This window comes from Oculina patagonica, chromosome 1 (assembly GCF_052425735.1).
Source record: "Oculina patagonica isolate OP01 chromosome 1, crgOcupat, whole genome shotgun sequence".
NCBI classification, from domain to species: domain Eukaryota; kingdom Metazoa; phylum Cnidaria; class Anthozoa; order Scleractinia; family Oculinidae; genus Oculina; species Oculina patagonica.
Genome location: NC_135758.1, coordinates 26017537 through 26040958, shown reverse-complemented (window position 1 = coordinate 26040958; position 23422 = coordinate 26017537). Strand labels below are relative to the sequence as shown.

General features: G+C 39.6%; 4 protein-coding genes across 5 annotated transcripts in view; 2 read left to right on the top strand and 2 right to left on the bottom strand.

Annotated features, from left to right (window-relative positions):
• Window positions 1–1613, bottom strand: part of LOC144643445 (uncharacterized) — a 28830-nt gene extending 27217 nt beyond the window's left edge. The window contains exons 1-2 of one of the 2 annotated variants that reach the window (XM_078502716.1): window positions 1364–1613; window positions 384–631 (exon numbers count right to left, since the gene is read on the bottom strand). In XM_078502716.1, coding sequence (XP_078358842.1) covers window positions 384–631; window positions 1364–1583 — 468 coding nt within the window. In that variant the 5' untranslated portion in view covers window positions 1584–1613. The remainder of the gene's footprint in view (window positions 1–383; window positions 632–1363) is intronic. The other variant, XM_078502702.1, reaches the window with a different exon arrangement.
• Window positions 1614–7235: 5622 nt separating this feature from the next.
• On the top strand, window positions 7236–11268 carry LOC144643495 (uncharacterized). The gene is made up of 2 exons (XM_078502765.1): window positions 7236–7914; window positions 10510–11268. Exons 1-2 carry the CDS (start codon window positions 7243–7245, stop codon window positions 10675–10677), a joined length of 840 nt encoding a protein of 279 aa, XP_078358891.1. The 5' UTR covers window positions 7236–7242; the 3' UTR covers window positions 10678–11268.
• A 1413-nt stretch (window positions 11269–12681) lies between these two features.
• Window positions 12682–16346, top strand: LOC144643476 (uncharacterized). The gene is made up of 2 exons (XM_078502743.1): window positions 12682–13401; window positions 14842–16346. The coding sequence occupies exons 1-2, from the start codon at window positions 12697–12699 to the stop codon at window positions 14983–14985; spliced, it is 849 nt and encodes a 282-aa protein (XP_078358869.1). The 5' UTR covers window positions 12682–12696; the 3' UTR covers window positions 14986–16346.
• A 1479-nt stretch (window positions 16347–17825) lies between these two features.
• On the bottom strand, window positions 17826–23059 carry LOC144643146 (prostaglandin E synthase 2-like). The gene is made up of 5 exons (XM_078502310.1): window positions 22565–23059; window positions 20799–20992; window positions 19693–19893; window positions 19197–19311; window positions 17826–18824 (listed from the first exon to the last, which is right to left on the bottom strand). Exons 1-5 carry the CDS (start codon window positions 23018–23020, stop codon window positions 18690–18692), a joined length of 1101 nt encoding a protein of 366 aa, XP_078358436.1. The 5' UTR covers window positions 23021–23059; the 3' UTR covers window positions 17826–18689.
• Between the last annotated feature and the right edge of the window lie 363 nt (window positions 23060–23422).

Below are 23422 nucleotides of genomic sequence, written 5' to 3'. Positions count from 1 at the left end.
AGTAATGACCTAACACGCTTGATCACAAACAACTTGAAAGCAACCGGACCCTTCAATAGCAGTACTTAGGTGAAAAGGACGCTTTCATTTATTTCTGGTAGCAACGCCATGACTGTAAATTTACGTAGGAGGATAGAGGAAGTGCGCATGATCATTGTCGTCCCAGGACTCTGGCTCTGAGTGCTGATCAAAAGGATCGCTGCGCCTGGGAGAGAAACTTCCTCTTCATCTAAAAATGATTTTGCATGCCTTGCGTGCTTATCTTTAGACTATTGTTGCCGTGGTTTCGTCGTACAGATAGCAATGCCCTATCAGGGTGTTTGTTTGCAATTCTTGGATATAAAAGGCTAGTCATGCATTTGTTCGGTCTCTCCGCCGTATTCTTCTCGGGTTCTTAGCAAAAACTCAACGATATTCGCATAACAATCAAAATATTTCATATCAGAACTACCTTTACGCAGAACATAACACTCTAAAATGCTTCCAATAGAGATACGCAACTCGACTCGTTTCAACTTTTTTAAAAAATCAAAGCGACCAACACTCGACAGAAACTCTTTAAGAACTGACATATTAGTAAAGGATAACTCATTAGCACAAAGTAGAAACTCAATCAACTTAAAAGAGGGTCCTGAAGGGGTAAAATGGGAACTGGGATTTGCCTATTTTGACTGGGATTTGCCTATTTTTTCACTGGGAAAATGGGATTTAGGTCACTGGGACTGGGATTCGGAAACAAAAAATGGGAATGGGAAGCATGTCCGTACATGACTAAACCTGCATATTTGTGTGGCGTTTCTTAATGCAACGTGTGCACTAGGGTAAAAATAGTTCGCTAAAATGAAAAATTCAACTACGCAACTAATTAGCGCGACATCTGCAAGAAAAATTGTCGGAACCTTTGTCTAAAGCCATAATGAATAGGTATTAAACCCACAAGTACTAAATTTTTTAATTTAACATCTGTGCGTGCGTTTCCAAACGTGCTGTCGATTATGGTTTAGTTTCTTCAGCTCTCCCCCCCCCGTCCCCCCCCCCCCATTTTTTGGGGGCGAGGGGGCTGGGGCTGACAGAATTCTGAGAATGCGCATGCAGGTCAATATTAACTTTTGGACTCGCTCAACGACGCCTGTGCCTGGGTTCACCGAAGGGAGAGTTCAGGGAGTGGACTACATTTATTACAATCAAAACAACAAATATATTATGCTTAAGCCCGGTTTTCCATACACTGGGAATTTTACTACTGGGAATGGGATTTGGACAAAAAATAGGCTGGGAAATGGGATTTGGGCAAAATCTGGGCTGGGAAATAGGATTTTGTACCCCCCCCCCCCCCCCTTCAGGACCCTCGTAAAAATATCACTGTCGCTCTCCACGTTAACATCTAACTTCGATCCCGGAACTAGATCTATACACCAGTGCTTAAATGCTGCACGATCATCGATAGTTAAAGACCTTACAAAATTGACTACAAACTTTTTAAAAATAATAGGATGCTGATACTTAAACATGCTGTACGCAAGTGGATGAGACGATTTCAATCTTGAAATTTCTGGACCCGGACGCAACGCCATGACTGACATTGATTCAAGAACAGTTATTCGTGCAAAAAATTGCGCAAGAATAAATACTCAGAAAACATCCGGGCAATCGTTATGCATAGCACTTTCACTTTCTCGTGAATGGGAGTGGCCTGGGCACCAGTTGTAGTGTCTTGCTTCGTTGATGTTTGTCTGTATTTATCCATGTTTATTTATAGAACTCCTTTCGGAAGTCCTTATAAATGGAAGAGACTGATATAAGGCCTTTTCATGGTTAACCCAAATCATATATTAAAAAAAATGCAACTAATCAACCAGAGTGCCCTTTCTTCTTCTTAGAAAGAAAAGAATTTTCTCGATGAAGGGAGAGAGCTTTGGGAACGAGGTTGCCATTTTATAAAATTGTACTGAGCAACTCATTCCTACCCAACAAAATGTATTATTCATGGTTGCTAAGAGGTTTTCTCAACCTCGTCCCCAGGGCCTTCTCGGCGACGAGTTTTCAAAATGGCGGCTCGTCGAGAGAAGACCCTGGCAAAGGCTGGGTCACGTGGTACAAAATCTCCAAAAATCTTGGAGATTTTTGTCACGTGACTTTTCAGAGAAGCCAAAACAAAATGGCGGTCCAGTTTGAATTCGAATTGACTCTTCGACGGCGTTTGAGGGCGTAAACTTCATGCAGGAGGCAGTGATTACTTCGTAAAGCATAGATATTATTTCAGGGATTTCAAAATGTTGAAGTAGGCGTCAGCAACTGGAAGAGTAGGCGACTGTGACAAGCCAAGCTTGTTTCTTACAAGCTGATTGCTACGACCATTAAACTGGTGACAAAAATCAAGTAGCTGGTGGAACTCCGGCGGCTGCCCGCTTGTTTTGAAAACCCTGTTATTTTCGCCAGGTGTTCGAATGTAGACCGTGAGGTATGAGAATCGGGAAGGTACGGAAAGTAAAAAAATTAAATGTTACACAGTCTGTAAGCTTATGTAGTCTATGTACTGTTATTTAAGTCTTAATATATTTACTTTCTGTATTTTGATTGAGTGCAAGAGAAACTAAAACTTAGCTGCTTAAAGGTAAAGAGGCAAAATGTGTGCTTAATACCCTACAAATGTATGATCAACATATCAATCGATTTCGGTGGCAAATTTTTCTGCTTTATAATTCATTCTAACTTATTACAGTGATACACATAACCTTGACCCTAAAAGCTTTAACTAAACTCATACATTTTCGCTTTTATATGACCAAGTTCACTCTGTTCTACAAACTTTTACATAAGGTGAAGTTGTAACTGAAATTATGAAATATCCATATCCATATTATGGCCATATACCCGGCCACTCTTTTGCATCTCATTGAATAACAAAGTGCCTGTTGTGTTATGCCTCATTCTTTAAAGCATTCGGACACATGTAAATGAAGTGACCGGGTATTCTGCAATCGCTCCCCCTGAAAGCTTAAACTCAAATTTATACATGTTTGAAGCTTACCTTAGTTGAGGCCAATTTCACTTTGTTTTACAAACTTTTACATGAGGTGAAGTTCTAACTGAAATTTTGAGATATTTACATCCACTTGAGTGGCTATTTTGTACATCAAAACAGGTGAACCCACATAACTGTAATCTTCTGGAATTAGTTTTAACTTTTTTACCACAGCAGTTTAAAATATTGACACTTTCATTTCAAATATGTTATGCACATAGTTATGCACATAATAGACTTAAACAGGGTGTAGAACTTGGGATTACACCTGTGACCACATATGGCAGGCTAGTTAATGTTGTGTTGCTTGAAATGATGTCTAAATCACAAATTTTACAGGAGAAGGATGATTTAACATTTTATCAGAATACAAAATGCTAAAAGATGATCACTTTTACATTTCCCACATGTTGCCATTTTGGACTTTTTGACATCAGTGTGTTTCCACTGTATTGTTAGGAAGCATGCATTCTTTGCGTGAAACAAATGGGCAATACATTGATGTCATAAATTCCAAAATGGCATAATTTGTGTAGAAAATTCCTGTTTTAAAATACCTAAAAACAATTTACACTCGCTTCTTAAATTGTCTCACAGAGGGATGTAAAGGGCGCCCCATGCCTCAACCCCCAGCTACACTCTTTAAACAGGAGCAAAAAAATTGTTTTGACTCAAAACAGTCATCTTTAAAATTTGTGAGACTGTCCACACAGACACTGTTTATCCCCATGAAAAGAGCTCTAAAACATAAGAATAGACTTGTTAGTTCTGAATGCCATTGTTGGATCATTTGGCCTCCAGTGATCCCATACTTGTAAAAAGATTGTGCTGTGCAAATAATTAATCACTCAAGAGAGTGAAATGGATTTTTGCGTAGATGGCATCTGTGGATTTTAATCACTTTTCAGCCTTGTAAATATTAATTTTATGATGATCATGTTCTGTTAGTTTCAAAAAAATGCTGCCTGTTTTATCACAAGAGAGTGAAGGTGGTACATAATATCTAATTTGAAGCTCTACATAGGCGCGTATTGCTGTATGTGGAGGAGGGGTTTTAACCAATTTTGTCTGGGATAGGGTAAAGAAATCAGAGCCATTTTGGCCTTAAGTAGCTATTGCTGGCATGAAAAAGATTAGAAAATAATACTTGAAATTAAAAAAAGTATGAACTGTTAAAGCAATGCACTGCCACAGCAAAGTTTTTGGAAAATAGCAAATCTTGTGAAAGGAAGAAATGTTTTGCATCTTATCTAGCATAGGCATTAAAGGCTGCAAACAGCCCAGGGGGTACTCAGGATTTCAAGTGACGGGGATGATCGAATGAGCGCAAAAATCAAGACCCAAAAAAATCCCTAGGGCTTCCCACAGAAGCCCAAAAAAATCCCTGGACCAAAAATTAATTCCCTTATTTTTATTAAAAAAAAAATACTTACAAATTTTCCTACCCAAAAAAATCCCGGAACCGAAACTGTCAAACCCAAAAAAATCCTTCTATCATCCCTGTCACTTGAAACCCTAAGTACCCCTGCTGGGGCAAACAGGGCTGGGCTTCATCATCCAAGTGACACATGACTTCCCAAACATTTCCACAGTACAATGCTTTCAGGTTTTGATGTGCAATGAGCCACGTTAAAACAGTACACTGATAAGGTTTTCCTTATAAAATATCCATTTAGGGAACCTAAAGACAAATCAAAACTATGACAGTGAGATAGGTAAATGACCTCACAAAGAACATATTTTGTAGTTTTATTTTCCTGATTTTTCTCTTTTTTAGTCTCATTTAAGTGTTTGATCACATTTTCAAATACCTCAAGTTTCATCAGAAATATTTTGTTACAAATTGTTTTTAAATTTCAATATACTCTGTCTGTCATGTTTGCAATCAGCCTTTACTGATCATGAGGTAACTGTAAAAGGGAAAGCAAGCAAGTCTGAGACAACATATTCTGAGAACAGTACACGATACAACTTTAATTTTTTAAAGAAATTAAATTGACCAAAGTTTTTTTATCCTTCACATTAATTAATTAATATTTTAATAGATCCCTTATTAACACGCTTAATTTATCTCCTTTGGTCACCTATTTTCTCCAGCACTACTTGAGCATGATTTAAAACACGTCCACCACTTGTATAAGGACCTACAAAAAAGGAGTGGTATAAATAAATTCATAATGAGAACAGACCCTTAGAAAGCACCAATATCATATTCGGAAGAATGCAGACAGTGAATGGGTGATGATATGTGTTCGAACGCGACAAATTGAAATCGAATTTCCTCCGAAAAAGAACACGAGCACTTTAGGTCCAACTATGTCTACGACGGGCAGAAATTCCTTTACGTTTTAGATTTGCATCTCGTACATAGCTGCAGCCCGGTGTCGAAATGACTCTTTCATCTTGAATGTTACTTTCCGACAGAACTAGGTTCTACTTTCGGCAGGAATATTAAGTTATAAAACAGTCAAAACAGCAAAGCGAAAAGTTCGCAATGAAGTGAATTTAACGCTTCTACTTCTACCGAATTATTTGAATCTTAAGAATTATAAATATATTGGAAAAGACTTACCTTTGCAGCTGTAAATGGCTTAAATTTCAAGTAAAATCGACCCCATTAAGACCCACTCTTGTCCGCCATATTTGTTTTGGATTACATGAACCAATCAGGATTGAGGTTAGAATAGACCACTCTGCGATGCCGTTATATCAGCCTTGGCCAGGGTCATCTCGTAACGACTGCCATTTACCGAGAAGCCCCTGGGGACGAGGTTGAGGTTTTCTAAACCACGTCATCGCACTTCCCTTATTTGGAGTTGTTTAACATTCTAGGATATAAAAGGTCGGGAATGCACAACCTCGTTCCCAGGGCCTCTCTCCTTTTCCTCCCTTGTCGTCGAGGAGAGAGACCCTGGTTGACCCTGGTCACGTGTCACCCAAAATCTGGGTGGCAAAAAAATACCGCAGCGGGGGTGGGTCATTCAACCAATTTTGTCAAGATGAACAAAAATTACTCTCCAGGGTATTGAAGGGACATGCAAGATTTTGGTTTAAAATGGCGGCTGATAGACCAAGTGTGTTTTTCTTCTAGCCAGTTGTCTTCTGAAAGCGTTGTGTTCTTCTGGATACGACGTCAATATTACCTTAAAAGTGAAACAGCCTTTTCCCGGGCCTTTTTGGTTCTAAAATTGAAATTGATGTCGCTGCGCTGTATCGGGTTCCGCTCACGTACGCATGGAAATTCAAAACTTTTACAATAAGCTCCTTCTCTCTTGCCGTTTGCACAGTTCAAACAACTTTTGCCGTACACTTATTCATCTCTACGAGTTATTCAGAGTAAAAGGAGGCTTGATGAAGACGAGGAAAGGCAGGTAATTGTTTGAAAATACTTCAAAACAGTCAGTTTGTAATTTACAGCGTGCGCTTGCTCGCGATAGATGGCGTATTAATCTTGTTTGTCAGATCTAGAACAAGTTCACGTTAAATAAAGTTAATTTTGGTTAATCTTTTCTGTTTTGTCGTTGCTCAGCACTTCGGAAAACCTTGCTTAGATACACTATTTGAATTTCTTTTAGTTTCTGTGGGAAAATTTACGGCTTAAAGTCGAAATTAAAGTAACTCGTTGCGAAGCCGAAAATTAAATTCGTGTACAACTCTTCGCACGTAGTAAGAACTTGAACCTAAAATAATATTGCCCGCTTAGTTTTCAAAAAGAATAGTTGAATCGCGATTCAAAACTAAATGCCTACACACTATTACTAAACTGAGGAAAATCTCCTCGAAGTAGCAACTTTCCGTGAAGCGCTTCGGCCACGGCAAGAAGAACGCTGTTCCGTTCACTTCTTCACTGAACAGATTATTGCTGCGATCACTGTCACATACCTCCGCACAAACCCGGCATAAACTCGAGTCAACGGAGTAAAAGAAGAACTTTTTTGGTGGTCCTTTTTTTTTGGAAACAAAGCGCCAATTTAAAACACCCGCTGACGGGTGGGAACAATTATTTAAACCCTCTCACCCCGGCATGGTAGATTTGTCACATGGACGAAAAAAGACTCTGTTACCCCTCCCTACCAGCTTATTTTTTTACCACCCAGATTTTAGGTGGTCACGTGACCAGGGTCAACCAGGGTCTCTCTCCTCGACGACAAGGGAGGAAAAGGAGAGAGGCCCTGGGAACGAGGTTGGGGAATGCACTCGCTTAGCACAACTGACTGATGACAGCCGCCATGTTACCTTCGACACATACTGTGACTGACAAACTGAGACAAACTTACAATGGTGTTTTACTTCAGATTTCATTTAATTTGAGTAAAAAACATCAGAGAAAGCTTCGTCAATACTGCAACGGACTTGTCTCGACAAACGTTACTGATACTGTTGACATATTTCATACTTTAGAGCACGAGAGAAAGATCTCGTGGGAAGATGTGAATTTCGTGAAAGAAGCTATGCATGAAATCAGACGATTTGACATCGTTAAAGAGTTGACCGAGTATGAAATCAAGCGCGATCTGACACTACTTCTGGATTTCCACGCGAGGAAAATTCTACAATCAGAGTTACAGTGTTGTTCTGTAGCCGTGAAAAGAGTAGCTGGGTATTTAGCGAGACTTGCGGAAGTGGTTCGAGACAAAGTTGACATCACAGAGATCAGCTTTACAGTGGAATCGAGTAAAGACATGAGAAAAGTGTTGGTGGATTTTGAAGAGGAGATCGACTGTAGAGAACTGACGTTTTCTTGGAGTGAATTTACTATGCTTGTTATTATTGCTGGAGAAATCATAGCTGCCGCCTCCATGAACGAAGAACGACAAGAACCGTTGGTGGAGCTGTGTTTTACTGCGGCGGATGAGCTTTGCTCTCGAATGACGGAACTGGGAAGCTGGGTAAGCTAACCGACATATAACAAATGTAAGGTAATTTGTATTTTGTAAAATGTGTCATTGTGCGCCACACAGGCTTTGAATAATGATCCAGAACGAAAGCGAAAGAAAAACCAGGTCCAAGGCGGAAGACATTTTAGCGATCGATATAGGTTTATGAAAACAGAACATTGTCCATGACGAATACCATTCGTCGGTGGCACTACGTTATATTACAATTTTAATCGATTTTGATGCCGATAATGCTAGATTGCGATCAGTGTCGTCTGCTCTCGTCTGCTTAGTTCCCCGTTGGTCCGAACGGGACCGAAAGGCGAATTTGCATATTTTATTCCGTGTATTCAATTGTTTAACACATTTATCTCTTTCGTTTAATGACCCATTATCCATTCCAATCGAACAAGTAGAGTACTTTGAGAAGAAAAAACACAAATCCGAGTTCAGTGAAGTTATATCTTTTTAAAAGATATGTTATGCAGGATTATCTAGATTCGAATCTAGAACTTTATAACTATAAACGCGTCTAGCCTGCGAACAGGCTTCCGCCTGTTCGCAGGCTAAAACGCGTCGTGCTCGGTGAACATTATTTACATTGCTGATGTATACGATATATTATTGCGGGCGAGCAAAAGCAAGCCCGCAGACTATTCTTGGAGTCAGCGGCACTTTCTTAGCCGACTTGAAGCAAAATGTGGGCACATTTTTGATATTCCTTTGTTCTTCCAACTGGAATGTGAGCAAATTAAACGGCGGAGCAAAGGCCCTGGTGTTGAGTTCAAGGTCTGTTCCGAATGTCACGTTTGGCGTTTACTTGTACAAGCAACGGGAGGCTAAACTGCAAAATCTCGGTAAGATATAGCTGTCAAATGGAAAATCATCGAGTACAGAACGCTAAAACCTTGCCGCTGACGAAGGATGCATCTTCCTTCCACGGCCGCGAAGACATGGTGTCATGGCACTTCCAAATGCGTTTTGAATGCACATCACAGACTTGAACACAGACTTAATGCGGCTTCTAAAGACTTCTGAGAACAAAATGGTAATGTTTGGATGGAATTGTCAGAAGGATCGGTAAAGCCATTGAGTAAATAATTGACTGCAGAAGCCGTTGGCTGAAATCAAAACTTTCGCTTTACCGTGAACACAGTGAATAATTCTTGTATGCCGAATTGCACGGCTTTGAAATTTTCGATGTTTGACGCTTTTGAATAAGCTTACATTTCTTGGCTTCCTCTTAACCGAAAATTAATATGAAACAAAGTTTCTTTCAAGTTTCTCCCTTTTTCCATCTTAAGTCCGGAATTTTAGACTTCACGGTGAAGCCAAACAGATTTGACACGCATTTGTTGTTATTATACATTAGAATTACTTTGAAACATGTGATTGGTCGAGAGCATTCAGTCAATATACAGTAGCATGTGAACTTGACATGATTGGGTTATCATGTCGAGTTCAAAGTCCGCCTAGTTTCCAAACCCCTCGTCCGTGTAGTGCTGTCAAACTTTCGAAAATATGGCTGAGCGATTCGCCTCCGATTCCGAAGAGGAATTTAAAGATCGATCGAAAACAAAGATTCTAAAAAACACCAAGAGAACAACCAAAACAAGTGTAAAAACTCTGAATGATTATTTGAGAAAGAAGAACCTGGAGGAACCACAAGATAAAACCGCTTTGGCCAATATTCTTACGAAGTTTACGCCGGCGCTAGAAAAAGTGATGGCAAATTGTTTAAAAACGTATAATAAAACAATTATTGAATTCGGTTTTCGCATGATATCGTGAATTATCAAAACCTCGTGTCTGTATTATCTGCCTCAGCCTCCGGCTTCGGCAGATAACACAGACCTCGGTTTTGATAATTCACGATATCATGCTCAACCTCATCCAATAATTGCTTATTATCTGACACCCATCTTTTATCGGGACTTGCTTCAGTTGTTTATTTAGCCGCTTTGTTTTGTTACTACAATGCTTCAGAAAATACAAAGGAGTATGTTTATTAACATTAAAAGTAAAGGAAAGCGTTGAAAGCGTTGCTTGTGTTCATTTTGTCCTAGGAATTCTGCAGTATTGTAAGCGATTTTACGCTGTTTCACGCCGCCGTGATTTGTAAATATTTTCAATCTTCTCTAATCTTCTCTACACACTTTGTGTAATCCGTACAAAAATCATAGTAAGAGTAATAATATTACCAACAACTAATAATAATAGTAATAATGCATTTCATAAACATATTTTTTATATAATTAAAATTTCTAGGGCGCAAATTCGCATAAGAATACCATCAAATACATCTAAGAAGGAACTCAAATACGCATCAACAGCAGGAAACCGTAGCCCTGCGCGTCTCCCTCGCTTCTCCCACGCTATCCTCAATCGCGCAAAAAACAGGCTGCCCGCACCTCCTAACTATTGGTTACTGCTAGTTATACATTGTAGTCAATACCTGTTTTCTTATTGGCTAAGAGTCTACAGCTAATACTGGAATTGAGCGCAACCTACAAGCTCCAAATACGGGCTACATCGCAAAGCCTTTATTGGAAAAAACCGAGAGCAGATATTTTTGCTCTGAATAAATCCTTTTTATTTTATTTACAGGAAGATTTCTGCTCCCAAGTGAAGGAAAGATACAGTCTTGTTTACCATCGACAGGACATGGAGCCCACTCCCGGCTTATCCTTGCGGAAGCAGAGAGCAGAAGTGGTCAAAAAACTAACAGAATTCTTTTCAAGAATAGACAAAAGTAATCTCAACGAGATTACTTAAGACATGTTAAGACAAACAGACTGATAGATTGCGGGGTTGAAGGGTGGTAATGGGTCTAGGTGGGATGCACTGTACTTTGTAAGTGTTGAGAATAACCCACCATATCATAGGCTCTGCTACCAAGTCGGCTGTCGCACGTCCTCGTCGTAACCCTGGTAATGCAGTCCTACTGCAGCTAAGCGACAACGGCAAAATGCAACGTGATAAGGCGAGTGTTTGGTGCCTTAAAATAACGGGACAACAGCAAATGGAAGGAAATTTTCAAAACAACAACAACAAAAACAAAAATAAAAATGAAAATTTAAAAAATATAAAAAAAAAATTGAAAAACAAGGTATTGGAAAAGACCTAAAAACGTAAATAAGAGAAATACAAGCATAATTTCAAAGAATTACAAAATGTTAACAAAGAAACAAAGCGTAACAAAGAATTGAAACAAAAACCAAGTGCAAACAAAATGGAAATATTTTGATGTCAAACAGTTGAAACAAATATAATAAAAATACTCGTCGTAATAATGGTTATAGATTGTCATGTCATGTTAATGAACCGTTTGAGGAACTTTCAATAAACGATACTACGTTTACAGTGTCTGTACTTGTTATTATTTTCAGTAGCCTAGAAACACCCCGTGGATATAATAGTTTGTGGTCTCATTCACAAAGTAGCTTTTTATAGATGCTGGCGCTGGAGTTTGTCACTGTCAGGGCAGTTTTATAAATATACCTTGTCTACAGTTCTAAACAAAAGTCCTTAAAATGGGTCACTATCTCGTTAAGTTAACGAGATAGTGACCAGTGACACATCCTTTCGAGTTAAGTTAAATTTTCCTAACCACGCTCCTCCTAAAACAATGATGACATATGGTTGCATGGTTGGATGGATAGAAATCAGCATTGCACTGGGAGGTGGGGAGCGGAAGGTGACGACAACGCCCAATTTCGTCAAAGCGGTGAAGTGTACCAAGCTTTTGTCCGGAATCGTAGTTTCTTGCGTTTAATTTGTTACCGGGCACATTTATTCTCTGCTAAATATACTGATTAACAAAGCATACATTGACCCTTAATCAGCAATGTAGTCAGTAACCAAAGACTACTTACAATAACTGAAAAGTCAGAATCGCGCTATCCAAAATCTCCTGACTTATATGCCTTGTCGAAATTCATCCACTTTCTTTAAGGAAGCGTGACCGATTGATTTAGGGCGCTGGTATTGTAATCCGAAGGTTCAGGATTCAATACCTGCCCCTTCCACTATCTAGATTTGTTTCTCGGTAGTCCCGAGCTCAAATCCTCGATCACGCTTTGTATATAGCCTACTGGTCTGCCTCCTGCCAGTGGGGATTTTTAACCTTTTTATGTTCATATGAAATATTTGTTTCCTCTGTTTCAGTGGCATGCCTGTAAACTAGCTATCTTGAAACTAAGTGCATGACCACTATAAAACAACATTTACTTATTTTTTTTAATTTTATTGAACTTGATATGGTCTTCCAACAATGGGAGAACCAATCAGACTCGTGGATTGCGAAAAAACACGTTTGAGTGTCTTCTGAAAGTGTTCGCATGCGCATCACTATACAAAAACTCAATAAACCTGAACATATATCACCATCACTATATGCTTACATCATAGATCTAACATCGACTATACCCAATTCACCAGTGCCTTATTGCTTCTCGCTTATCGTTGAGTAATGACCTAAAACGCTTGATGACAAACAACTTGAAAACAACCTGGTACTTCAACATGCAGTACGTAAGTGAAAAGGATGCCATAATTCCAAATTTTTCTGGTGGCAAAAGACCTGTGCACGGTCATTACCGACCCCAACAGGCTCCGATTCTCTGGTAGTGACCCAAAGGATCGCAGCCTCTGGGACTTCCTCTTCATCTAAAAATAATTTTGCATGCTTTGCGTGCCTATCTTTAGAGTGTTTTGTTGCCGTGGTTTCGTCGTACACATAGCAATGCCCTATCAGAGTGTTTGTTTACAATTCTTGGATATAAAAGGTTAGGTATGCATTCGTTCGGCCTCTCCGCCGTAGATGACGCCGCCATGTCACTAACTAACGAGGGTACTAACAATAAACTTCGACAAACGTACGCTGAAGTTCTGCTCCAGATTGCTCGCAATTTGGATCAAGCTCAGCAACAGGAGCTTCGTTTCTACTATTCTAGATCTGGTCTGATTCCGATGGAAGATACTGGATTTTTAAACACTCTTAATTCATTAGAACATGTTGGAATGATTTCGTGGGAAGATGTAAGAAGTTTGAAGGAAGGTCTGCTTGCAATTCAGCGATTGGATCTTGCCAAAGAGTTGACCGTGTTTGAAACTAAAAGAGATCTAACGGTTCTTTTAGATTTCTACACGAGAAAGAGGCTAGGATTGGATTTATGTCATCGCTCGGATTCTGTAGAGAAAACAGTCGGATATCTGCTGAAGGAAATCGTTCGAGATGGATTTGATATCACAAGTGTTAAAACATTTGTCGAATCAAGCAAGAACATCAAAAAAGTGTTGAATGATTTTGAAGAAGAAATTGGTCGACGCAGTGAAAAATCTTCGCCTTGGAGTAAACTAACTATGCTCGTTGTTATTGCCGGAGAAGTTATCTTCGCAGCTTCAGCGAACGCAGAACGACGCCGGAATGAACTGATGGAGTTGTGTTTCACTGCGGCTGACAAACTCAGCGCACGGATGATAAAGTTGGGAAACTGGGTAAGCTAAAAAATAAATTTAATAAAAATGAGTCCTCTTTAATTTATTTTAACTGTTTTTTTTTTTTATAAAATTCGCAAAACGTCTCATTTTTCCTAGAACTGCGCAACTTATTCCCAGTAATACGTCCAAAGCGAAACTGAAAGGCGGAAGTTGTTGCCCTAATCTGCATATCAATTCAGAGTGTTACGTTCTTGAACAATTCGATTCATATCGTCGTCCAATGGAAAGGCGAGTCTACTAGACATGTCACCGCAGGGTGTCTGGTAAACGAAGATCATTGAAATCTAACAAAGACCCCTTGAATTCGTGGAGTAAGGTTCTCCCTGAATCGAAACTGGAACGGATCATAGTGTATCCTACTGCAGAATCCAAACTTGCCGTTATGAACGTAACGTATTTCCCCCCTGGGAGTCTACTGCAAGTTAACTCATAGACTATCCATGGTTGGCATGTACTAACACCCAAAACAACGAAACGAAACCGCCGAAACAACCGAAACGGCCGAAACGGAACAAAAGTTCCGAAACAAGCTCAGTTTAGCCTGTACTATACACTCCGGTTAGCCTACTATACACTCGTGTTAGCCTACTACACACTCCGGTTAGCCTTCTTTTCACTTAGGTTAGCCTACTATGCAATCCGGTTAGCCTGTTTACGGTTAGCTCTTAATAATTGTAATGGGTTTGCTTGTTTCGGTGATTTCGTTTAGTTTCGCTCGTTTCGGCCGTTTCGGTTGTTTCGGCGGTTTCGTTTCGGTCGTTTCGGTTGTTTCGTTTCGGTGGCTTCGTTTCGTTGTTTCGGGTTTTAGTACATGCCCCACGGTCAACTAGATCTCTGCGTTTATTTGTTCATAATTCTGCGCGGTGAGAGTTCATAGAAAGCTGGAAAGGCGAGATGCACTCCCGGGATGCACTCAGCGTTTTCAGGACGTATCAAAACGATTACTGGCTCGGCGAGGATGCTTGCGTCGGCGGAAAAATCACTGTTATGGTCCATTCAAGAACATTGTTTGCGAAGAATCGGCGAAGCAGAAGCACCAAGAATTACTCCGAGAAAAATACAAACATCTATGGCTTTGCCGGGAAAAATACGGACATCTGTGGCTTAACCGTTTTATCTCGAAATGAGAGAATTATCGAGGCAAAAAACGCGAGTTTACATTTTTAACCAATATTTTGGTTTCACAAAATATTACATAACTATCATTCCAACACTTTTAACAATTCCCAAAATTAAGGTTTCAATACACTTGTAAAGATCTGATCTTTACAACAAAAACTAAACACTGTATGTTTTAACAAAACAAACAACTTTCAATATAGGACGATTCCTTTTGCATACAAACATATTTTTAAGGTCACAGTTTTTTTCTAGGCGAGAGGTTCGACTGTATTAAACAAGCTTTTTGTTTATATTATACAATTCTTTTCTTTTCAGGAAGATTTCTGTAACCATGTGGAAGAGCGATACAATCTTGTGTGGCATCAACAGAATTCAGAGTCTGATCACAGCAGCTTGCTTGTCAAGAAGGAAATAGCTGAAGTGGTTCAAAAGTTGAAGGAATCCACTTTTTTTCGGTAGACAAACATTTAACTAGGTCTGCTGCGTAGTTAGTAGTCTTGCGCGACTAAGAAAATAGCGGTGAAGCTGCGAGAGGAATGGTGAGGAAGCCTCCTCTCCATTCCCCTCCAGGTTCATTTTGTCACCGGCCGCGCAAGAAAAAAAACTGGGCTCGGGTTGTTCAATGTGTGGATAACTCTATCCCCGAATAAATCGCTATCCAGTGGATAACTGTTGAGAAAAACAATCTACGCTATCCACTGGATAGTGATTTATCCCGTTGAAAACGTTATCCACCCCTTGAACAACCCGGGCCAGTTCTGTAGGGTAGCTAACACTGTGTTTCTATCTTTCTTTAATCCTTATTTTTTTTCTTTTTTTTTCGGCTTGTACCAAAACCAGGAACGGCGGAGCACCCAAAACAAGGTGTTGTGGGTTAGGATAAGTGCTAGCGGTTTGTGGTTAGTGGTCAGCGTTTTCAAGGGTGTTCCAGCCGGGCTGTGCCATGGTGTTCCGACGTTCTGCGTTTTAGTACTAGCCTTTACTTGCTGTCTAGAATAACTGTGTCTCTATCCCACTGAAACGAAGACAAAAGGACTTGCGCAAAACATCAACAACAACAACAGCAACAAAAAATAATTCAAAAAATAAAAAAAAAAAACGAAAAAGAAAAATTACAAAAAAAATGAAAAACGAGGTATTGAAAAGGTGTGAAATTTTGGTTGTGGTTTGAAACATCAACATTGACGTACCATTGTTTAATATTCAAAGAATGAGGAAAATTATAAAACTGCGAAACTAAACAATTTTGAAATTTATGACGTGATAAAAGTGATGCAATTTGAGAATTTCCAGACATCTGAAAGTGTATTGAAACAATGTGAACAAGCGGATTACATAAAGAAACAAAAAGAATACAAGCAAAAGCGAAAGAAGAACAAAACATTAACAAAGAAGAGCAAAGAAACAAAGTGAAACAAGAAACAAAACCAAGTGCAAACAAATTGACTACATAAACTCATGGCGGACTACAAAAACATTGAATACTTACGACTTTTGACTGACGAAACAAAAAAATGAATACGTATTGACTTATGGCGGTAAAAACTCTATCAAGTACAAAAAAAAACATGAAACTGACTTATGGCTTATGGCGGCAAAAATTCAAGGAAACAAAAAAATGGCTATTGACAAAAAACTTATGGCAGGAGAAAATGAATACCAAAACAAATTCAGGCTCAGGTTACAGGATATGTATACAACGATATCATTGAGTATGAAGGATGTACAGATACAAAAAAAACAGGATTGACTTTTTGAGCAATGTTCTAAAGTTTAACTACAGAACAACAATGTTAAATAAAGGAATTGACGTACTTTCATGAGAATAGTCTTGTTGATCTGTAGTTACTTCTGCCATCAGTTCATCCTTGTTTCATGATAACCTATGATGTTTGGAAAGATGCGGATGAGAGGGGAAAGGCGTGCCTTTTTAGATCGTAGAGACAGAAGAATGCTGCCTGGTTTTTGCAACTTTTAACCATGCACGAGAATAAAATACAAACCGATGGTGGATACCCAAACCTGTCTCTTGTTTTTCAAAGAAAACTCCTTTTTTCAGGGACTTTGGGGAGAGAGGGGGTAGGGGGGGGGGGGGGGGGAGCTGAGGCGTTATTACTATGCACTTTTACAACTGCTATCATTTTGCTGTCGAGATCGAGCATCGCATTGCTCGCTCATAGGGACCTTCAGATTGGAGTACGAGTACGAGATTGAGTACGAGCACGACTTTGGCCTAGTGCCTATGCTTTCGAATATCACATTTCACACCAATCTCGTCTCCTTTTCAACTGGTCAACACCAGGGACGAGTGAGGGTTCTAGAAACGTAACTGGATTGAAATTCGAAAGGCGTACACGTTCTCCGATCTGGAGGTCCCATTCTAGGATGCGTTGTACAGCTATTTGAAAAGTTCAAAAAGGTTTCGTAGCATTCGTTATACCTTTCTGATACAATGGTCATTTCTAATATAATAGTCAATTAATTCACTCGCCAGGACACTAAACTTTTTTATGGTATCTAACACGTCGGCATTTCTGCTACTGACGAACAAATAATGAAGTGCCATTTTGCACCTGGAAACTTGTGCGGTAATTTTCTAGGGTTGGGCAAGATTCTTTAAGCACCATATCTGCATTAGTCCCTGCTATTTCTCAATTAAGTACAATATTTCTACAATGAAGAGAACGAAGGGAAATGACACATTACAAAGACAATCCACATATTAAATCTCGCCTGCTTCCCTGTCCGACTCGGGTACTGTTTCCCAGCCCTTCGGTCTTCCCTCTTTTGCTACGAGCATTCGACTTCTAGCGATATTTTAACGACAAACAAAACGTCTTGGTGGTAGAAAGATAAGGAAGGATAACTCCAGATCAGAGGAATCAGATGCAAAACTCATTTATACTCCTGGGTGCACATGGAGATAGGCACTCAGTACCTATACCAGTTGTGTTACGTGGTGGAAACTCTCACAGATCGGTGTTTGTCCACAGGAGTTTGCAAAATTTTTTTAAATAATGAGGAGACTTTGGACTTAAAAAGGTAACGGTTATTTACTTTAGAGGAGTCTCTACGTTTAGGGGGTCAGAAACGTTTCGGTTGCTTTTATTTACCCTACCGACCCCACTATCCATGTAAAAATTTGTACGACCTGGAATAGAAACATAGCTATGAGGATTCTTGTGGTCTCTGTTTTATCACAAACCTTCACAGATAGTCTAGCCTGCGATAACTGCGTGAGATTAAGTAAAATAGAATAGAATAGTATAGACTAGAAAATACTAGACTAGACTAGAACAGAATAGAATTGGATAAAACTTTATTTAACCACGGTTAAAACATCAGTAAAAAAATGATACAAAAATATCTATAATACTGTTTTACGTGTTTGCCGTGTGGGTGCCCGTTGTGGAGATTCTAAGGAAACGCGTTTATTATTTGTCAAGTTGAATTAATCAGGTTACCGTCGCAAGGCACGAAGCTGAGCAAGATAGACAAAAGCGAAATGCAAAGCCAGATTCGTAATGCAGGCTTATGGGAAAACAGTGATATCTCACTCATAGTACAAACAGTAATATTTTGTACATTGCTTCTACATAAGTGGTCGCTATATACAAGTAGTGACTGAAAACATAAAATGACAAACTTCACCGAATTTTATAGGTAAATACAATTTCTCGAAGGATTCCACATTCGGAGAGCCGTTCAACATCTACTGTCCGCTCTTTGAGGTATTTGATGTCTACAGATAGCGTTAGCTATCTCTTCCGTGACTAATGTCACATAAGGTAGTCCCCTACCCAGAGGCTCGTTGTGCCCATCACGTATTCTATTACGTGTCGAGCACAAAGAGCGTCTGCGTAGAAGGCTACTGATCAGGCCAATGGACGAGGTTTTTCGACCTCTAAAAGAGTGCTTCAGTTTAGTTCAAATTAACGACTGAAGTAAGGCAGGGTCCAACTCAACGCGTTCTTTTAAAAGAGCAGAGCTGTTATCAAATGCGACTCTACGTTTTGGCGAACATTGGGTGTTCAGATGTTGATCAAAGAGCATTGCAAGTCAATCGGATCCTTTTTGTTTTTGCCTAGCAATTTCTCATGATTTATTTCAACGTGTGCAATATAACGGCTTTCGTTGCCATGGATGGTTTATTAAGTCAGATGTCATTCAATGTGTGCTCCAGCGTGTGACGTCACGGCTTGTTTGACACGGTCATACCATGGCTTCATTGTTGTGTGTGTCATTAGGTCTCGAAACGCATCAAGTCCTTCCAACCCACTCAATACACCATATACTGCCTAAAAAAAATAGAAAATAAATAACTTATTGCAATAAATAAGTGAGGTCATTGGAGAATATATTAAAAATCTGAATAACATGAACACAATTCTTATTCATGCTCACAGCATGCCCACTCAGGTATTTAATAGTGTAAAACTGAATCATGGGACGAGAGGACGGCTGACATTTCAGACTACTTGCGAGGTAGTTCATGGCTTTTCTTATACAATTAAAATCAAAGTGGCGAAACCAATCTTCTTCCTTTAAATTGCGAGCGGGAGTCTGTTCTGGCAATGTACACAAATACTTGCACAAAAATATAGGTGTTTATCCCTCCAGGGGTTTATTTCATATTACAATATAGTATGTAAGGAATACATGTACCATACCAAGTCAGCAAGATTTGGAACACTGCCTCCCATGAATTTCCTTTTACCTACAGCCTTCATCCATTTTTCTGCCTCCTCATACATAGCTTCGCGGACATCATTTTTGATATTGTACCTATGAGAATCAGAAAAAACAAACCGTCATTCTTGAAAGGTTAGGAGTACGTTACCAAGATTGAAAGCACACTAGCGCAAAACAATGCTATATCAGAAATTCATTGTTGGCTATACATTCTATGTTAGTTCACAGCCTTTTAAATTCCCTGCAAGCCTGATTGAGTCTGTAGATGTCTCCTTTTGAGCATTTTCTCCCTACTCAAAAGATCTCTGTGTATTTCCCGCTGATAATGTGCTCTGCAGAGATCTTTTAATTGACTTGGGTTGATTGTTGCTTGGTCCTGCATTTCCGTACTTGCATGCAAAGACAATTATCTGTTTATGATAAGTTTGCATATATTTTACAAGATTGTTAAAGGAAAAGCACAAAATCACCTACTTGTTTTTCACATGTTTTCCAACAAAGTACATGACAACTGGTCCAGCAAGGTAAGTTGTGTACTTCTCAACAGTGCTGAAGTTGCTCTCCTTGGTAAAGTATTCAAATGCTTGCATGGCTTCTGACGCTGTGCGGTAGATATTTGGTGACAGCGTGTGAACAAAAGTATTGTCAACCCATTTACGCCATTTCCTCTCTTCCCTGTTCAAAACAACGTACATTCTGATAAGTGATTAATTAGTAACTTCTCATGTACTTTTTAAAAGGGTTAAATAGGGATTTAGGCCTAGTGGCCCATCAGGCTGGAGATTATCCTCGTTTCCATAAGGCTTGATTTCCGCCGCTCTCTCGAGTCTGGTCTTTGTTCCGCTCCAAGGGGCTCATTTGCCCAGCAACAGCTGGTAATCCAGCCTAGGTTTCCAAAGCATCAAGCGACTAAGAGTATTGCTAATTCCTCCCTGGATAGGATGCTAGTCCAACATAGGGTTTTCTCCAGCATTAAATTTGCTTGTGCTCATTTATACACAGGCAGAGCTGAGTGCCTATATTATAGTCAAATAGGGGCATTGGTATTATAGAGGTAGTATACATAGAGGATAATACATGGTTGCATGGAGATGTAAAACCCCAACAAGTGAGATATTGATTTGAACATAAGAAGATAAATTTCATATCTCCAAGCAACTATGTATTATTCTGTATTATTCTGTTTTTGATGGATATCCGACGATTTTACAAAGATTTTCGAGGATTTTCAAAATGCTGTCCAAAAGTTGTACGAATGTTTCTGAACATTTTCTGAACTTTCCCGAAAATTTCCAAAGATCTCCAAAGATTGCCGAGGAAGATCCAAAGACGTTTTGACTTGATATAAAAAAACTTGGCTCATTGAGCATTGAAACACACTCTGTGAGCTGATTGGTCAAAAATGATATCACATATGGGTGGATATCATTTTTATCCACACGTGTGATACTATTTTTATCAATTTGCTACCACTCGCCATACCACTGCAGTTTAATAATAATTTTTATGGTTTCTCTAGACCACGTGAACTGTCTGTAATATATTTAAATTGATAAATTTCTTTATGTATGTTCACCTACTTTTCTTTCTCCATGGATTGCTTGTCTATAGCCTCTTTGTACATTATAAAATATCTGTTAGCATATTCTGTCTTTTCCTTTCCATCAGATCCTTTCATTTTCATTTCTGGGTAGCAATTTAAGATTTGTTCTAAGGGATCTCGACCCAACATCAAAGAGCATATAGCACTAATGATTACTGATGAGTCGTTTATCTGTGGAGAATAGCATTCAATTGTGAGACAAATCAGCTAAAATGGCCAAACTGGGAACTGATCATAAAAGTGCAAAATTTACACTTGTACGATCAGTTCCAATGCAGCTTTGTCTGATACATTAATACACCAATTTAATGTATCAGACAAAGCTGCATTTTAGCATGACTTGAAACCGAAACCAACTTTGGCTACTATTTACACCTGCTACAGACCTTGCTGCATTTTGTTTTCAGTCTGCCAGTTTGTTGCCTAAGCGAAGATAATTATAGAATTTACAGGTAAATCGCTTGCTATCTATCTTCAAGTTGAGTTTCTGAGAAGCATAGGCGTACGGGCACCATCGGTCCTGGGGGGGCGGAGAACTTTTTGCCCGAAAAAAAAAAAAAAAATGGCATGGGTTGAAAGCCGAAAAAAAAGGCATGTAAAATGATATAAAACATGCATTGAAATAGTTGTGTACAAACTTTGCCTTGCTTGAGTTCTTAAATTAATTTTGTGGCGTTATTCGAAGGTGTAAATGCACTGAATCCTTTTTCGGATATCTTTTATTTATTCACTCTACTTCAGAAAAAATTATATTAATTTTTGGGAGTCAATTTACATTGTTTCTCCCCCATTTGAAAGTAAAACAAAAGCGTGTAAAACATGCAGGGATGAATGGGTTTTAAAACATTTCGTTGAAAGTTTCAAGCTAGCCCTTAGGACTAAACATTTGAGTCGAAAGCATTAGCTTCATCACATTTATAACAGCTACCATGCGCAAACGCTCAAGCTATGGAAAAGCTGATTGCAACTGATTAAAACTGAGGAGTCAGGCAAAATTTGCGAGAAAAATCGAACATGATAATAGCAATTTGCGAGAAGAAACGAACGCAGATGAATGAGAAATTTGGACTTTTGAACCACAGAGTTCGGTATGTTTCCAATACTTTTCCTGTTGATGTAATTCGTTTTGAACGTAATGTTGTCTAGACTTTTCGGCTTTTTTTCTTTAGGCTTGTTGCCCGAATTCTAAGCATTTTGCCCGAAAAATTTTGGAACTGGGGGGGCTGCAGCCCCCCTTGCCCCCCCGCCACGTACGCCTATGCTGAGAAGAAGAAGCTGGGAAATATGTACTTGCAACCCCCACCCAATCACCCCTTTCTTAAGTCAAAAGGGGGTCCATCATCACCCACTTCCCACTGTCTCCCCCCATTTCCCCCCCTCCCTGGCCAACAATTCATACCAAATGCACCAATGTGCGTTATGCACCTATCAATGTTAAGCCTCTGGCGGGGGGCGGGGGGGGGGGGGGGAGGCCAGGCATAGGCAGGGGATTTGACAGCAATTGTTTGCCAGTAGTAGGGACTTTTGACCGTTTTAATGGACTTTCTTACAACATTTTATTGAAGTTTAGTGACTCTTTTGAACATCCACAAATGCCCTGGGGTTGGGCATTTGAACAGAAATTCTCAGCTAAGTTCAAATGCCCGGCCTATTCCTGGTCCCCCTCCAGCGGCTTAACATTGATAGGTGCATTACATTAATAGGAGTCGAGAGTTTCCTCATGAAATAAACAGAATATCTTACCTGCTTGTCATCCGCAACAACAATCGGGACTTTCTTGTACTTGGAAAAGCTAATCTCTCCTTTCCACAAAGGACTCACTTCCACTTTGTTGTACTTGATGCCATAATAATCAAGAAATGCTCGTACCTTACCACAAAAAGGACAGTTCTGATATTGATACAAAGTGACTTCTAAATCGGGAATTCCTTTCCTGGAATCCAGCTCCGATCCGCTCTGAGAAGCTTTGATCGGCCTAGCTTTTACGTCATCGGAAAACAACATGCGGTACGATACTACCGCTGAAAGGGTCACTCCACAGCTAGCAGCCAAAACAGCCGCGAATCGACGACTGTTTCCGAAGGCAGCTGACGTGTAGTTACTCGAGCTAACTAAGCGTCTCTGTATACAACTGTTTCCTCTATTTATGAATGATTTACCAAGCGCCGAGTACAGGCGAAACGTTCTTCTGGCGGCCATGTTGATTTCCTTATGCAATAGCTTGTTCCCATGACTTTTTCCACGGCGTAAAACACGTTTTGCATCGTGTAAGCCAACATGAAGTGTCCCACCTTTCTTAAAGCTAAAGGGACTTCTAACATCCGCCATTTCCAAAATTTTCCTTTTGGTAGTGTAATATTTTGCCCTGGATATTGTTATTCATGAAATGTGCCTAAGGTATGGGAAATTGCCCTGGCCTGGGACACGCCCAAACCAGAGTTAGCGGAGACTTCAAACCCGGCTTCTAATTCCTCGGCGGGAGGGTGGGCGGTGTCAGACTCGTTTCCAGTCCCTACTTATTTGTTTCTAAAGGCGATAAAAAACTGAGGCGAATAAGGCAAGGGTTGATGCAATAAGGCCTTCCCTTGATGCAATGCGTTC

Excerpts from the sequence above, each read along its gene's own strand:
- LOC144643495 (XM_078502765.1), top strand. The coding sequence starts at position 7,243 with ATGACAGCCGCCATGTTACCTTCGACACATACTGTGACTGACAAACTG. Across the intron at positions 7,915-10,509 it reads TGACGGAACTGGGAAGCTGG|GAAGATTTCTGCTCCCAAGT; the intron begins GTAAGCTAACCG and ends TTTTATTTACAG.
- LOC144643476 (XM_078502743.1), top strand. The coding sequence starts at position 12,697 with ATGCATTCGTTCGGCCTCTCCGCCGTAGATGACGCCGCCATGTCACTA. Across the intron at positions 13,402-14,841 it reads TGATAAAGTTGGGAAACTGG|GAAGATTTCTGTAACCATGT; the intron begins GTAAGCTAAAAA and ends TTTTCTTTTCAG.
- LOC144643146 (XM_078502310.1), bottom strand. The coding sequence starts at position 23,020 with ATGGCCGCCAGAAGAACGTTTCGCCTGTACTCGGCGCTTGGTAAATCA. Across the intron at positions 19,894-20,798 it reads CAATCCATGGAGAAAGAAAA|GGAAGAGAGGAAATGGCGTA; the intron begins GTAGGTGAACAT and ends TGTTTTGAACAG. Across the intron at positions 18,825-19,196 it reads TTCCAAATCTTGCTGACTTG|GCAGTATATGGTGTATTGAG; the intron begins GTATGGTACATG and ends TATTTTTTTTAG.